Source organism: Hyperolius riggenbachi, chromosome 4, assembly GCF_040937935.1.
Source record: "Hyperolius riggenbachi isolate aHypRig1 chromosome 4, aHypRig1.pri, whole genome shotgun sequence".
Classification (NCBI taxonomy): Eukaryota; Metazoa; Chordata; class Amphibia; order Anura; family Hyperoliidae; genus Hyperolius; species Hyperolius riggenbachi.
In genome coordinates, this window is record NC_090649.1 from 300,211,049 (window position 1) to 300,227,296 (window position 16,248).

General features: G+C 43.1%; 1 protein-coding gene across 16 annotated transcripts in view; it reads right to left on the reverse strand.

The window, feature by feature from the left end:
• The window catches only part of EPB41L2 (erythrocyte membrane protein band 4.1 like 2), a 278,051-nt gene that overhangs the window by 94,096 nt on the left and 167,707 nt on the right, over positions 1-16,248 (reverse strand). For all 16 annotated transcript variants that reach the window (XM_068231559.1, XM_068231555.1, XM_068231551.1 and 13 more), the window contains one exon: positions 10,526-10,568. In XM_068231559.1, coding sequence (XP_068087660.1) covers positions 10,526-10,568 — 43 coding nt within the window. The remainder of the gene's footprint in view (positions 1-10,525; positions 10,569-16,248) is intronic.

The window sequence follows — 16,248 nt, forward strand, 5'->3', positions numbered from 1 at the left end:
ACATGACGTCACTAAGCGTAACATACGCTTAGAGAGACGCATGGGGGACGCAACAGCCAGAAAACGAAGCTTCCGAGAGAAGCTGTTGCTTTTTCTGCGGGGGAGAGGAATCAGTGATCGGGCACCATAGCCCGATTCACTGATTGCCTGGCTAACTAACCGCGGGCCGGGAGCACGCGCGCGATTGTCCAGGAGGCCGAAGTAGTATATTAACCACTTCACCCCAAGGCGGTTTTTTATCACATTTTATCTGCCTATTTGTTCTAGTTATCATAAGATTTTAATTATGCCCCTAGTACAAAGTATGGTGACAATAAAGTAGTTGGAAATAAAGGTGTATTTTTTCTTTGGTGGGTTTTGTTTTCACTTTTTTCACGTGCATGGGAATGCATGTACACATGCTCAGCAGCACTGTCTGACTTATAAAAACGTCCTGCTAGAGCCTCTTAATGGCTTCAGGACGTTTTTATAAGTCAGCATGTCATTAAGTGGTTAAACTTGGTTGTTCCATGTTAAAGTACCCTTGAACCACTAATGTACCTACTGCGGGCTTGTGATACTTGAGGTCAGAATGATAGTGTATATGATTATTATTATTGATTTATAAAGCACCAACATATTCCGTGGCGCTGTACATAGTAAGAAACTAACATGGGGTACATAATAATACAGACAATAGTGTACATCAGCCTTTCTCAACCTTTTTAACCTGGAGGAACCCTGCAAACAACATTTGGATCTCAAGGAACCCCTGCAAGCCAAATTTTTAATCTCGAGGAACCTCTGCATTTATTTTTCTGGAGGCATGGTCTTTAAAAGTAGGTGAGGCTGTTCATTTCACTAACTCCTATTACACTGCTACTCATTATACTGTGCTCATTATTATTCTGACCCCTAATTTAAGGCTTCTTTTTACAGTACCCCCCTATTATAATGTGCTCTATTATACTTCCTCCACGATGGGGGAAAATGCCAAGGAATCCCTGCAGAGTCCTCAAGGAACCGTGGGGTTCCAGGGAACCCTGGTTGAGAAAGACTGGTGTACATCAATATACAAGATACATAATTGGTGACAAAATACAAAAATAATACAGAACTCAAAATACAGTATTGGTAATGACAGTGATAAAAATAAGATAAATAAAATGTATAATGATTTCTAAGACACAAAAGGGAGAGAGAGCCCTGCCCTTGCGAGCTTACAATCTTAGTACACTATAGTTCTGACCTCAATTATCACAAGCCCCCACCCAGCACAGCTCCCCTGCACGCTGTGTGCAGTAACCTGGATCAGGAACTATAAGCGGTGAGTAAATGGGGCAAAACTAAGGACTGGCAGAGAGAAGAAAGAACTGACACTTCCTCCCTCCCCATAATCGACATTCTGCTCAGTCAAATATTACAGCTGAGCAGAATGGAGGACACAGGGGGCGCTGGATTAGGAAGACTGTGCTGTGACATATGTCACAGCACCAGAAACAAAACAGTATGAAAAGTATATTATTTACAACCCGGTTCAGATGTACTTTAACATGGGAGAACCAAGTTTAACCATTTCTGCCGCTGGGACTTGAGCCTCGCGTCTGCAGGGGCAGCTGCTACAGCCGCAGGGATGGGATAGTCACATCCCTGCAGTTTTGGGGGGCTGTGCGGGCAATCGTACGGACAGATGCCCGTGATCGCAACAGGGGGTATTGGACAAAAGTCCCCTGAGCCAATCCGTACATGTTCGCCGAGAATAAACACTGTTTTAGTTCAAAAACAGTGTTCATTCTCAAATAGAGCCACCGCGCTTCCTCCAGCTCGCCGATTTCTTACGTTTACTGCCGCCGATCGTTAGATTTATGAATGGGAACAAAGTATAGGCTACCGTGATTGCAGGCATCCATTGATGCCTGCATCCCTTGCCTAGTTACAATGCAGCAACACATTACTTCCCATCAGGGCTGTGGAGTCGGAGTTTGAGCAATTTTGGGTACCTGAAATAAGAGTCGGTGGTTTTATGAACTTAGGAGTCAGAGTCAAATGATTTTTGTACCGACTCCACAGCCCTGCTTCCTATAGCGTACTGATTGTAAGCGAATAAGAAGTACGCAGTGGGGAACATCTTGTGGCCAAATAGCAAAATTACAGCTACTGACTTTAGGGAATAACTTTTTTATTTTAATATGCATGTCAAGAGGGCATATTATGATTATTAAGTTATGGGCTAAAAATTAGTGAAGGATGTAGAACTGAAAAAAAAGTGATATTTTATTTGGAAATAAAGGTGCGTCACCATATATTATACTAGAGATATAATTTTAATGTTACAATAACCGGGACAAATGGCCAAATAAAAATGTGTGGATTTTAGTTACGGTAGCATGTAGTATTTTAAAACTATAATGGCTGAAAACTGAGAAATAATAAATTTTTTCCATTTTTTTATTATTCCCATAATAATGCATTTAAAATAAAATAATTCTTAGCATAAAGTACCACCCAAAGAAAGCCTAATTGGTGGCAGAACAAACAAGGTATAGATAATTTAGTTGTGATAAGTAGTGATAAAGTTATTGGGGAATGAAAGGGAGGAGAGCTGAAATGTGAAAATTCCTCTTGTCCATAAGGTGAAAAATACCCGTGAGCTGAAATGGTTAATATAGCAACACCGGCTTTTCATCTTGAAGAAAAGCATTTATAGTGTCTATAGAACAAGCAGAATTTCAAGAGATCCTTAAGCCAGGTTACAAAAAAAAAATAAAAAAAAATCACTTTCCTGTTTCTACCAGCCCCCTGCAGCCATCCTGTGCCTGTGCAGTCACTCGCCGATGCTCCAATCTCCCACCGCTAGTTAAGGGACCCTGAGCAGTGCCTGAATTTAAAAGATTGCACTTACCTGGGGCTTACTCCAGCCCACCGCAGGCCGTAAGGCCCCCGGCGTCCTCCTGGCTATTCTTTGTGTGGCTCCGCCGGCCCCAGTTACCGGTGACACCCGGGCCGGCTCTTCCTGGATCCTTAACGCTGCTCGCCATCACGGCGGCCTCTATGAGTCATCACGGCGGCAAAAACCACGTAAGGGCAGACCTGTCACGCCAGCCGGCGTGATGACGATCAGCGTAAGGATCCAGGAAGAGGCGGCCCGACACCCGGCCTGGGTGTCGCCGGTAATGGGGGCCGGCGGAGCCGCACGAAGAATTGCCAGGACGACGCCGAGGGACCTCGCGGCCTGCGGTGGGCTGGAGGAAGCCCAGGTAAGTATAATCTTTTAAATTCGGGCACTGTTCAGGGTCCCTTTAGTTTCGTCTTCACCGACTGGGAGTCAGCAGGCCACTGCTTCTGCGCTATTGCAGACGGGATGCCAGTGGCCTGCTGACTCCCAGTTAGTGAAGATAAAGCTAACCGTCTTTACTGCGCAAAAAAAAAAAAAAAGTATAAAAAATACCTTTGCCGATAGCTGTGCCACCTAATCACTAAATGTATCAGGTGCTGCCCAAATAAACCACCTGGATGTCACCATAAACACACTTCACATTGCAGCCTATGCAGCACCCATTTTACTGATCCGCCACAGGCACCACAATTACCTGCTTACTAAACAGTTGCTGTCTTACTATATTTTACTCCCCACTTGAAGCCACATATTTTTTGCAAACTTGAGGAATAAAAAAACACCCTGAAATGGACTTATGGTGCCCATACACGGTACAATAAAAATGTTCAATTTTACCATCTATCCATCGCCCAAAATGAACGAATCGAATGAAAGTCAAAAAATCTTTTTTTCGATCAAGAAAAAACGAACGATTATTCCTTTTTTTTTTCTAAAAAATCCGATCGTGCATGCTGGCAAAATCTTTATATTCGATCTAATGAAATAATTGAATAAAATTGTACCATGTATGGGCAGCATTTGAATGAGCCACTCCTTCAATTTGCAGAGTTAACGGTTTTGAGTTACTACAGATCCCAGCAACACATGCATGCATAAGATGTTTAATCTAGTACATGTCCCATAAACACCATGTCTTCAGAGCTGCTGAAAAACCACACCGTAAGACAGTACAAGTGAATAAAAACAGATGGAACTGAAATTCTCAAGTGACGTCATCACTGCCCCAGCTTGGGAAAAACATCACACTGTGTAGATAAGACATGCTAGGGAAACATTGGACAGGAAATTGCAGTCACTCCGGCTTTAGAGTACATGGGTAACATACACACCAATATAGACTGGCAGCATATGATAGTCATTACAGAGATGACATTAACAGAGTTATATGACAAAGTGTAATTAAAGTCATTAGCTAAATGGCAACCGTGTTTGCAAGACTGAGAAATACTTTTAAACGTTTAAAAGAACTGTCAAGTAAAAGTGTATATAGTTAATGTTTACAGGCTTATGTTAAGTTTTGGCTTTCAACTTAAAATCTGCTGTACCATTGGAGACTCAAGGTCTGCAACCATATTTCTTCCAGATGACGTTGTGTGAATTTGGCTAGGGTCCATGGTATGTGTTCAAAGGGGGATGAAACACAAATTATGACAATGGTGCTCTGTTTAAGGATGAGCCTATACTGTCCGATTTAAGTATATAGGGGAGGAAATCTACTAAACTGTTTTAGTTTAGCTGGAATGACTCATTGTCACCAGTGCACATTTTGATAGTTCTAATGCAAGCCTCACACACTCCGACCACAACCCATTCTTTCTAAACCACTTGATCCCAAGAGAACAGATTTCAGTGTTTTCATTCTCTGCAATATGATCTGTATTTTCACTGCGTCGTGATAGCAGGATCCAAGAATTTGCAGAAGTCAGAGATTTGTATACACCATGAATCTGCTACGGAGCTATAATAACTAAAACAGTAATTTAATGTCTGTTTTCCTTTGCAACTTAAAGTGTAACTGTCGGGCATAAAATCAAAAATCAATTCTTTATTTTTATCTGGTAAAAAATTAATAAGGATGCTAATCAGGCCAGGGCTGTGGAGTCGGTCCAAAAATCCACCGACTCCAACTCTGACTCCTCAGTTTAGGATTCCACCGACTCAGACTCCTCTAATTTGCATATTACAATTTTGCTGATTAAAAGTATGTAACGTGAAATTCGTCTCTTAACTGCCAACGCTTAGGAATTTTACAAGACAACTGAAGTGAGAAGGATATGTAGACTACTATATTTATTCCCTTTAGACTAAAATTAGTCCTTGGTAAGAGTACTTGTAAAAGGTACAAACCGGAACAAAGAACATCTATCAGGTCCTAGGCAATGTAACTGTGGGTGCATGTAAGAATGATGTGCAGGTACTCTGCAGGGGAATAAGGAGATTGTAAACAGACAACACCTCTGTGTTCAATGTGCACAGCATTCTCAGTGGATTCCCTGCAGCTCTGTGGGGAGTGCATATGTAGAGTATAGTACTACTGTGTAACAAAGTAAACCTGAGACTGATGAAATTAAAGTTTTATACATACCTGGGGCTTCCTCCAGCCGCCTTCAGGATAATCCGTCCCTCGTTGTCCTCCTCAACCACCTGGATCTTCTGCTATGAGTCCAGGTACTTGAGCCAGTCGGGCGTAGTGCGCATGCGCACACTCCACCGCCAGGAGCATACTACACCTGTGCAGCACTATTGCGCAGGTGCAGAATGTTCCTGGCTGTGGGAGCGGCATGCGGCCGGACAGCGCTGACTGGCTGAATTACCAGGACTCATAGCAGAAGATCCGGGTGGTGGAGGACAGCGAGGGACTGATTAGCCTGAAGGGGGCTGGAGGAAGCCCCAGGTATGTATAACACTTTACTTTTCATCCGTCTCAGGTACCCTTTAATTTGTAGTCACTAAACCAAATTTTAACATATCAAATAATTTCATTTCATCAGCAAAGGTAGTGCATACATTTGCATAAATCAGCATCAGTGCAGAATTATTTCCATCTCATTGACCATCTCTATTAGTGACACAGCTACACATCAGGCTTTATTCTTACAGCATAGATGTTATTTAGTATATATAAGCGATTCCTGTGTACACATCATGTATACAGTCACAATCAGATATGTATATCTGACCTTAAAAATACGGGGACTGCTTTATTGAAGCAGCACAAGTAACTAATTTTGATTGGTTTATTTCATTTTTGTGGACTAAGCACAGCTATTACTGTATATATACACATTATTTTTAATGACTATTATCTGAGAAATAAAACATTTTATCATATTTTCTATTTTAATTACAGTTACAAATTCATTAGGAGTCGGTGCATTTTTTCCCGACTCCGACTCCAGGCACCCAAAATTGCCCGACTCCACGACTCCGACTCCACAGCCCTGAATCAGGCAATCCAAAAGTTAAAATCTCTTACTTTTCTTGCTTATAAATGATCATTCCCCAGTTTACCTGACTCTTATTTGGTACATTGCCGCAAAAAGCGAGTCGCAGGGCATGCTGGGTTGACCTTTTCTTGCTTTTGTAGATTAAGTCTGAGGGGAAATAAAGGAGCAAAAAAGACAACCCAGCATGCCCTGCAACTTCCTTTGTGCGGCAACGTTGCCTGATTAGCATCCTTATTACTTGTTTACCAGATAAAAATAAAGAATTGATTTTTGATTGTATGCATGACAGTTACTTTTTAAGAGAAAAGTCAACTCTTTGAAAATGCCCACTACGTTGCTTAGGAAAGCATTGCAGATATTGGGCCACCTCCTATTAACTTTTCTCCAAGGAGATATTTTCAAACCTCCCAAATAAAATACATTTAAAGCTCCCAGCATGCAAGAGAATTCCCAAGATAAGTTTACTATTAAAAAAAAATACTCAAAATAAGATTACGATGTTCCTCAAGTCACTCGCCTGCAGACACAAATGTGATCCAAGGTTTCCCTGCAGCCCCTGAAGTCATTTTTGATAGCTTTTTTTTTTTTGTAAACTTTGCATCTATTTTTGAATGAATTAGTGCAGTAATTCATTAGGATTGCTTTCATTTTTCCCATGCATAGAATTTTATGGTTTGTGTACATGTAAGAACATGCAAGTACATTTTAAGAACTTTTTGGCTTATACAATATGAGCAGAGATTTTCCACATTGACTATCGCATTTCTACCCCACCACAATTCCTCCAATCATGTATGTCAATTTATACAGCCCCTACTTCTCCCATGCTCAGTTCATAACTATGCAACCTCCTACTCTTCTCCCTCCGACTTGGTATCTTCTTAAAGTGTATACATGTGCTCAGTGCTATTGCATGCAGGGATTAGGACTTCATGACCCTATCCCTTCTGATCTACTTCAGCCTCACTTCACGGATCTGGCCCCAGTCCTCACTACCCTGTTTAACCTCTCCCTATCCACAGGCACCTTCCCATCAGACTTCAAGCAGGCCACAGTACTGCCCCTGCTCAAGAAACCCTCCCTCGACCCCTCGCTACCCTCCAACTACCGCCCGATCTCCCACATCCCCTTCGTCTCAAAACTCCTTGAGCTTCTGGTTCACAAACGCCTGACCCAGTACCTCAATGCCAACTCACTACTAGACCCACTGCAATCTGGATTTCGGCCTGCCCACTCAACCGAAATGGCTCTCACCAAAGTGGTCAATGACCTTGCCTTAGCTAAAGCTTGTCAATGACCTTGCCTTAGCTGACCTTTCAGCAGCTTTTGATACAGTAGATCATCCCCTACTCCTCCAGTCCCTCCAATCCATGGGCATTCACGATCTCGCCCTGACCTGGCTTTGATCCTACCTCTCCAACCGCTCCTTCACTACCTCCTTCAATGAGTCCTCATCCACCCCCAACCACCTATCAGTGGGAGTCCTCCAAGGCTCGGTCCTTGGCCCCCTACTGTTCTCCCTATACACATCCTCCATTGGCAAGGTTATCTCCTCCATGGGTTTTAACCATCATCTGTATGCAGAGGACACCCAAATTTACCTCCACACCCCTGACATATCCACCACTACCATGGACAAGGTCTTCTCCTGCCTATCTGCCATCTCCTCCTGGATGTCCGCTAGGTTCCTGAAACTAAATCTAGACAAAAACGGAATTAATGATCTTCTCACCCCGGTCATCCCTGGACCTCCCAGATGTGCAGGTCACTGTTAACCACACTACCATTCGCCCTACCTCTCAAGCCCGCTGTCTGGGTGTCACCCTGGACTCCGCACTCTCCTTCACTCCCCACATCCAAAACCTCACAAAGTCCTGCAACTTCCACCTTCGTAACATCTGTAAGATTCGCCCTTTCCTGACCCCTGCCACCACCAAACTCCTCATCCATGCCCTCATAATTTCCCGCCTCGACTACTGCAATGCCCTTCTGTCTGGTCTCCCTATGACCCGAATAGCCCCACTGTAGCCCATCATGAATGCGGCAGCCAGAATTATCCACTCCTCCCATCCCTCCACCAGGGCGGCTCCCCTCCGTGAATCCCTCCACTGGCTTCCTATCCAGTACAGAATCAGATTCAAGATATTGTGTCTGACCTACAAACCCGTCCACAAAACCTGTCCAACCTACATTTCTGATCTTACTCAGAGATGCACTCCAAGCCGCTCACTCCGCTCCTCCAATGAACTTCGCCTGACCGTCCCCCGCATCACCCAGTCCCATGCACGCCTCTAAGACTTCTCAAGAGCCGCTCCAACACTATGGAACTCCCTACCTCCACACATTAGGGCAGCCCTCTCCTTCAACACCTTCAAGAAGGCCCTCAAAACTCACCTTTTCACTCTGGCCTACAACCCCTCACAATTGCTCTAAACCCACAGCTGAACTCTGGTCCCCTACCTCTCTTGTCCCTACCTCTCCCTCTAGATTGTAAGCCTTTGGGCAGGGTCCTCCTTCTTTTGTGTCCTACCTGATCATGCACCTCCATTACTGTGCACCCATGCTATGCATTTAAGTGAACCTAACTTGCCTAATCTCCATGCTCCCCTCCAGTGACTGACTAAGCATTACCTTGTACTCATACTGTGCTGTGTGACCTGGTTTTCTTGTATTTCTGTATTGTCATATTGCTGTTTGTCACCCCTAAATATTGTCTGTAACCTAAATTAATGTCCAGCGCTGTATAATATGTTGGCGCTTTATAAATTCAATAAATAAAATAATAATAATAATAATGAGTTGGGTGACAATTTGGGGCTGAGACCAGCAATGCATACCGTTGTATGGTGTGTATGTGGCGTTCCCTTGGCCTATATCAACCTAGATCAGTGCTGGGCAAACTATTGGGCCGGATACGGCCTGCGTACGCTGCTACTCCGGCCCGCCGACAGGCATCCAAATTACTCAAATCAATACTAAATTACCAAATTAGCAATCAATACTATGAGCTTATAGGACCCATGGGAGGGATGCAAATGTCCAGCTGTCCCACCTTAGCCAGTGACTGCTCGCCCATCTCAACTACTTCATCTTCTTTTCAAAAGGCAAAAGGCTGAGTGAGCGGTCACCAGAGAACAGATGGTGACTGAGAAGTTACAAGGGCTGGGAAGCGGGTAGGTGAGCTGTAAATAGAGAGCAAATGGTGAGTGACCCCACAGTGAGGATGTTACACCTCAACCTTCTCCTTCCCCTCTAGTGACCGCCCACTATACGCTTCCAATCCCAGTGACAGCTTACCCTTCCTACTGAAAAGCATCCTCTAACATACAGTATATATGGCCAGCGCACTCATGTGCACACACATCTACTTTCCATCAGTGTCAGGATGCAGTGGGAGCACGACAACCGTATAACGTCTCTTATAACAGATGGTGGCTCTCATGTGCTTGCTGCACACTAAATGCTGATGTAGGGCATGGAGGAGCTGCTGAACGCATCAACAGATTCAACTTCACCCCCTTGCAATGGCCTGCAAGGAGTAATTTATGACAAGTTAGACATTTTAGACATTTTTAACTTGCAGCAAATGAGTTACTACCATTCCTATGTGATCATATAGGATTTTTACAGGAGATCCAGATGACAGATGCAGGAGGTCTAAAACCATGGGATGTATGTAGGGAGTGACTGGCATCCAAAGCCATTCTGGTTGGCAATAGGAGACCCTCTTATTTGGCAGAAAACTTGTTACATGAACGAGGCACGGCTAAGTAATAGAGATAAACAAAGTGACCATGAAGAGTGTGGTGATCAGAAAGCAATTACCAGTTGGTACATTTTAAGTGATATCAGACTCTAGGCACCGAATAATTGCCCCAACTAAGACTCTGCTGTTCCCTGTCGGTTTATATACCGGTAATTCAAATAAGCCCCTCATAGATTTTGCCGTTCCATAACTGTATCCTATTCAAATACAGCAGCAGCTTTGCAGATATCTACAAACAAGAAATACTAGTTTCTATAAACCTTTCATGTGAAATAGTCTTTGGGCTATTTAATAGTCCCAATATTGTAAGAAATAGTCCATTTTATATCAACAGTGCATTTCTAGCCAAAATGATCATACAAACACTGCAGGAAAAAAAAACACTTCAAATGACTTTGCAGGGAAGGGAAGGATACATAGAGAGATGAAACTTACTTCGAATCTGTCTCTTAATTTCCTTTGCAGGATCCAGCCAGTTCTGAAATGAGAAGTGATGGGAACACATGGTAAGTCAGTCATTGGTGGAGCGTGCCATTTAGATGCACAGTAAATGTCATACAATTATGGCTTGCGTACACTTATCACAACTTATGTTGCACAAAATTATCCTAGTGATCATTGTGGGCAACTATACCTATAAAGTGTGTACAAGTATCCGTCAATGCTTACCGTCAGCTTGTAAGGATGGGAACGGGCATGCTAGAAAACCATGCTCAATTGTGAATGTTAATTTTCACTAAAGGTGCTAACAGCTCAGCTCCACTTGTCCTTCCTCCATAAAGCAGAAGACACTAAACTGATATATTCAGAGAAACACCGCCCAAAATGATCAATAATTAAATTATTTAGTGTGTATGCAGCCCAAGACTAAAATGCTGAAAGCCTGGGCACCTTCAAAGAAAAAACAAAAACCCAGTTGCACCCCAGCAGCTTCTCTATAGAAAAAAAATAAAAAAATATGAGAGTAGGGTTTCAAGGATTTTAACTCAGGCTCCTTCTACCATGTGACACCACATTTTGTGACACTTACATGAGCTGGATGTAGAGGTAGCCTCCTGACTACCTTAAACCAGGGCTGTGGAGTTGGAACAAAAATCATCTGAGTTTATGAAACCACCAACTCCAGGTACCCAAAATTGCTCAGATTCCTTGACTCCGACTCCACAGCCATAAATCATTTGACTCCAACTCTTCAACTTATGACACCAGACTTCAGGTACCCAAAAATTGCTATAACTCCACAGCCCTGCCTCAACAACTTCTATCCAACTCATAGGTCCCTTTAACATGTTGCGGTCCTCTACCGCTGGGTAACACCACTGTGTGTCAGAGATTGACTAACGTGGTGTTACAACCACTGCAATTTGGCTGCATTTAAATTGCACTTGGGGAGAACACAGTTCAGCATCCCATCTGAAGGCGAGTGCTTTTGGAGTCTGTTATCTTATAGGAACTTGACTGTTCCCTCCTTTGATACTATATGGACTGATGGTATACTATTTTTTGTGTCACTTTAGTTTGATTTGTGTTTACACCCACTATATATGAACCTTTATTCATATCTTAAAGCAGTTTAAAACTCTGACAAAATATTCAACAAAAATGTTTTCCTACTTTTTATAACCAATACAATTATAATATTTGCTTTTGTGCACAAGTATTAATATTCATTTAGATATTATAACTTCCCAAAGTTCAGTTAATTTACTTTGAAAGCTGCTGGTGCATTTTATTTATAACTGTTGTCATTCTGTTGTAAATGCTGCCAGCAGTTATTTCTGATCTGTTCTTCACTTCAGCACTCATCAGCTGAAGTCCTGCACAGCCAGGGAATGTTTACATAAATGTATCAAGTAAAGAATGTGTACACAAGATAAGATTATAAGCAGTTCGGATGTGGGTTCTCCCTGCAGAAGAAAGAGTCAGCCCTGTGATGTAACCCTTTGAATGCAGTTTTACTAAAACAAAACAAAAACATTGTTTTAGTATAGTATATGCTGTAAATAATCTTTTAGAGCAAAGAAGAAATTCTAGATTATATTCCACTTTAAATAAAGGGACAAGAGATTAAATCCAGATTGCATGAAAATTTAGGGGAAATGTGCGTAGCTTGCAACAGCTCCAATTGCCAATTGTTTGTACATTCTCCCTGTGTCGGCGCCCAAGGGCACTCCGGTTTCCTCACACATCCCAAAAACATACAGATCAATTAAACTTGCTACCACTTAGGGCTGAAGACTATGATGGAAATATGAGCCCCCTCTGAGGGTCAATTAAGGGACAAGATTATATGTTATGTACAGCGCTGCGGAAGAGGACGGTGCTATATAGATACTAAACAATAATAGCATTATATTTGCACGAATGCTGGAGATATCAGCATCTCAGATCCTTTTTAGTGCAGAATACACTGGAGCAAATGGGGATCATGTGCCCAGAGAAATCAAATATTCTCCTGTTGAGCGATCACAGAAGCAACGTTCTGGTTACTTAGGGCAGCCGCTCTATTTTTTTCCAGATTTATTTGTAGTTGCCTTGCGTGTGCAGACTTTGCTGTAGTGGGACTCTGACCTCCCAGGTCCAAAAATCCACCTTCAGCCCAACTCCTCTACACTTCTCTGGCCTGAACGGAGTCATAATGCTGGAAGCACGCTCAATACTGCAGAGATCTGCCATGCGGTATCAGCAATGCATCTTATCACATATATAAACACCATGCCCAGCATGTGAAATGCTCTTTCATATTTTTAAATTTAGTTTTAAAAACAAGTCTACAATTTATTTGTATACACCTACTACAAGTACACTTAACCTCCCTAGCGTTCTGGACGCTAGAGGGCACCGCTCAGGCCCCGCTGGGCCGATTTTGATAATTTTTTTTTTTCAAACACGCAGCTAGCACTTTGCTAGCTGCGTGTTTGCCCCGATCGCCGCCGATCCCAGACGCGAAAAAGGCCCTCCCCCGCAGACCCCGTGCACAGCCTGGCCAATCGTCACCAGGCTGCGCTTTGGGGTGGATCGGGAGTCCCAGTGACATCACGACGTCTATGATGTCACTCCGTTAGTCGCCATGGCGACGGGGGAAACCCTAAAGGAAATCCCGTTCAGAACGTGATTTCCTTATGGGTGTGATCGCCGGCGGCGATCAGAAGGGTGGGAGGGAGAGAGGAGGAAGGGGAGAATATCATGTAGCTAGCGCTAAAAAAAAACCTCCCGCGGCCATGGGAATTGAAACGCCCAGCAGGTTAAACCGTTTAAAACCCATTGAGAAGACTTCCCCCATTTATACCCCTTCTCACATATAACCGTGTATCATATTATCCTTTGCCAAGTGTCAGAAAACATAAAACACCCCCTCCAAGATGGAACGGAAATGGTTAGGAGAAGAGCTGTCATAACGTAAAATTACACCTGAACTGAAATGGAGGTTGCCATATTTATTTCCTTTTAAATAATACCAGTTGTCAGGCAGTCCTGCTGATCTCTTTGACTGCACTAGTGTCTGAATCACACACCGGAAACAAGCATGTGGCTAATCCAGTCAGTCTTCAGGGACATCAGATCTGCATACTTGTTCAAGGTGTATGGCTAAATGTATTAAAGGCAGATCAGCAGGAGAGCCAGGCCACAGGTATCCTTTAATATCACTATCAGTTTAGGTGTCCTTTATGCTTTGTAAACACCGTGCAATTTCCCGTCACCCATCAGATTAATGGGGCAAATCAATAATTTCCAACAGGCCCTGTCTGCTATCCAATCGTTTTTTCTGATCGATTGTGTACAGAAGGGATTGGAAAAAAAATGATGAGAAGAACAATCTTAAATCAGATCTGACCTGTCGGAAATAACTGATCTGAGCCGCTGACCTGACTGGAAATTGCATGGTGTGTACCAGGCATCAAACATTCAAAGCCAGACCATGTGAACTGAATGATCCGCTGCATATAGCAGTGAAAGAATATGATTGGGTAGTCTCTACCAGCTGTGCGGTATCTACATCCTGAAGAATCATTATGTGCTTAAAGCCCACTAAACTTAAAAGAAGAAGGACTAGTCCTGACTAATTCAGTACTACCATTGCGGTCAGGCATATAGTTCATCCATGATTAGAACCGTAGCTTTTTATTTACTTTACACTGGTTTGGTTTCAGCTTCCAATAGACTAGACACTAGGAATGTATGCATACGTGTGTATGTGCATCACAGCAGACTAAATGTGCCCAATAATTCAGTTTACCGATTGGTTGACCATCCCATCATTTCCATCAGAAACTAATCACTGGGGCTCACCAACTCAGGAGAAAATTATTAGCCATCAGGCTAGAAGAATACTGAGTGATGAAGGCGTGAATACGCCGAAACGCTTTTTAACGTTACCTGCACACGATTTCCCCAAAGGAAGACACCTCTGGTCCATTTTCCATCTGGACCACTGCTGCCGCTGGCCACTGCAGCTTCAGGTTGTTCCTTCAGATGGGATATGGTCTTCTGGGCTTTATGCCAAACCAGATGCCTACCTTTTACTTTTATCTAGTAAGTGCAATTTGTAAGGCACATTTTTAACCTTCATTAAAAGTTATCACACTATGGAGCGCCCCTCCAGTGTTGTTTTTCCTCTTAGAAGAATACTGTAGCCCCATAATTCGGATTGACGTAACGAACCTATAGAATTATCAGTTGTCAATCAGCACCATTAACGGAACCAGATCCGAATGATCGAACGGTTGATTGTACAGTTAATGGGCACCTTAAAAAGTGTACCAGAGATGAAAACATAAAGAATCCATACTTCCCTGTGGCTTCCTCCAGCCCCATAAGCACGTTGTGTCCCTCGCTGTCCACTCCCAGTCTGCCGTTCAGCCATGATCAGCCCCGGTAACTGGCTCAGTCGGGTCCAGTCTGGGCCTTCTGTGCATGCGCAGACCTCCCGCACTTGCGCAGTAGACCAGGGACTGACGCAACTGAGCTAGTCACAGAGGCTGATCGCGGCTGCACAGGAAAACCGCGGGAGGACAGCGAGGGACTCAAGACGTGCTTATGGGACTGGAGGAAGCCTCGGGTAAGTATGGATTCATTATATATATTAATCTCTGGTTTACTTTAAGCTAAGCTAGAGAGGTGGTGAGGAAATGACAGAACTTGGCAGTAGTGAGGAAGCTGCATACACATCTACCTACAGAATACATTGGCAGTGGGGATGGTCAGGACACTATCTGCAGGAGTGTGCTGTACTAATCAGTACTAGTCCCCATTTCATTTACATTAACCAGGTTTGTATAGAGTCTTCTGTGGAGAACTTCTGTAAAGCCCCATCTACACGATACAATTCTTTGTGCAATTCAATTACGATTCTATTTACGATCCGATTAAATCCGACATGTCCGATTGGGATTCAAATCAATTCGATTTGCCATTGTTTTGCAATGGCAAAACGAATTGAATCGAATCCTGATCGGACATGTCGGATTTTTAATCAGATCGTAAAATAGAATCGTAATTAAATTGCACAAAGTATCGTATCGTGTAGATGGGGCTTTAGAAAACAAGGGTACAATTTTTTTTCCATCAGTAAGCTGATACCAGATAAAGCTGTGGCATTTAATTGGTAGGCACATCTACCAGCATACAGGACCAGTGGCTGCTGGGATCCCCTTCTCTCTTCCTTTAGCACTGTATCTGAAGGTCTCTATAGTTACCAGCACACAAGAGAGCCTGGCATTCAGCTAAAACACTGTGCAGCTGCAATCCTGCACAACAGCTGGCTCATAAATAGGTCACTGTACTGACTACACTGGGACAAGAGCAATGCCATTCAGCACAGCTCTGTCTGGAGGTCACAGAAGTGAGGCATTTTAATCTAGAAAGGCAACAACCCCAACAGGAAAAACTGAATCAGACAGAACTTGTGCCAAAAAATAAAGGCCAAAAGATTGAAAAAGCACCACATACAGCAGGGAGACAAACAACAGACTCTCGCCAAAACAGAGCAATCTAAGGTGAATCAAATAACAGATCTGTATGCTGACAAATTTGATTACAACATCTTGAGCGCAAAATCTACTGAAGCATTAAAATGTGTCAAACTGAAATGTGAACTCGCCGAGAGATTCCCCAAGGAAAAATACACGATTCAGACATGTTAAGCTTTTGATCTAAAA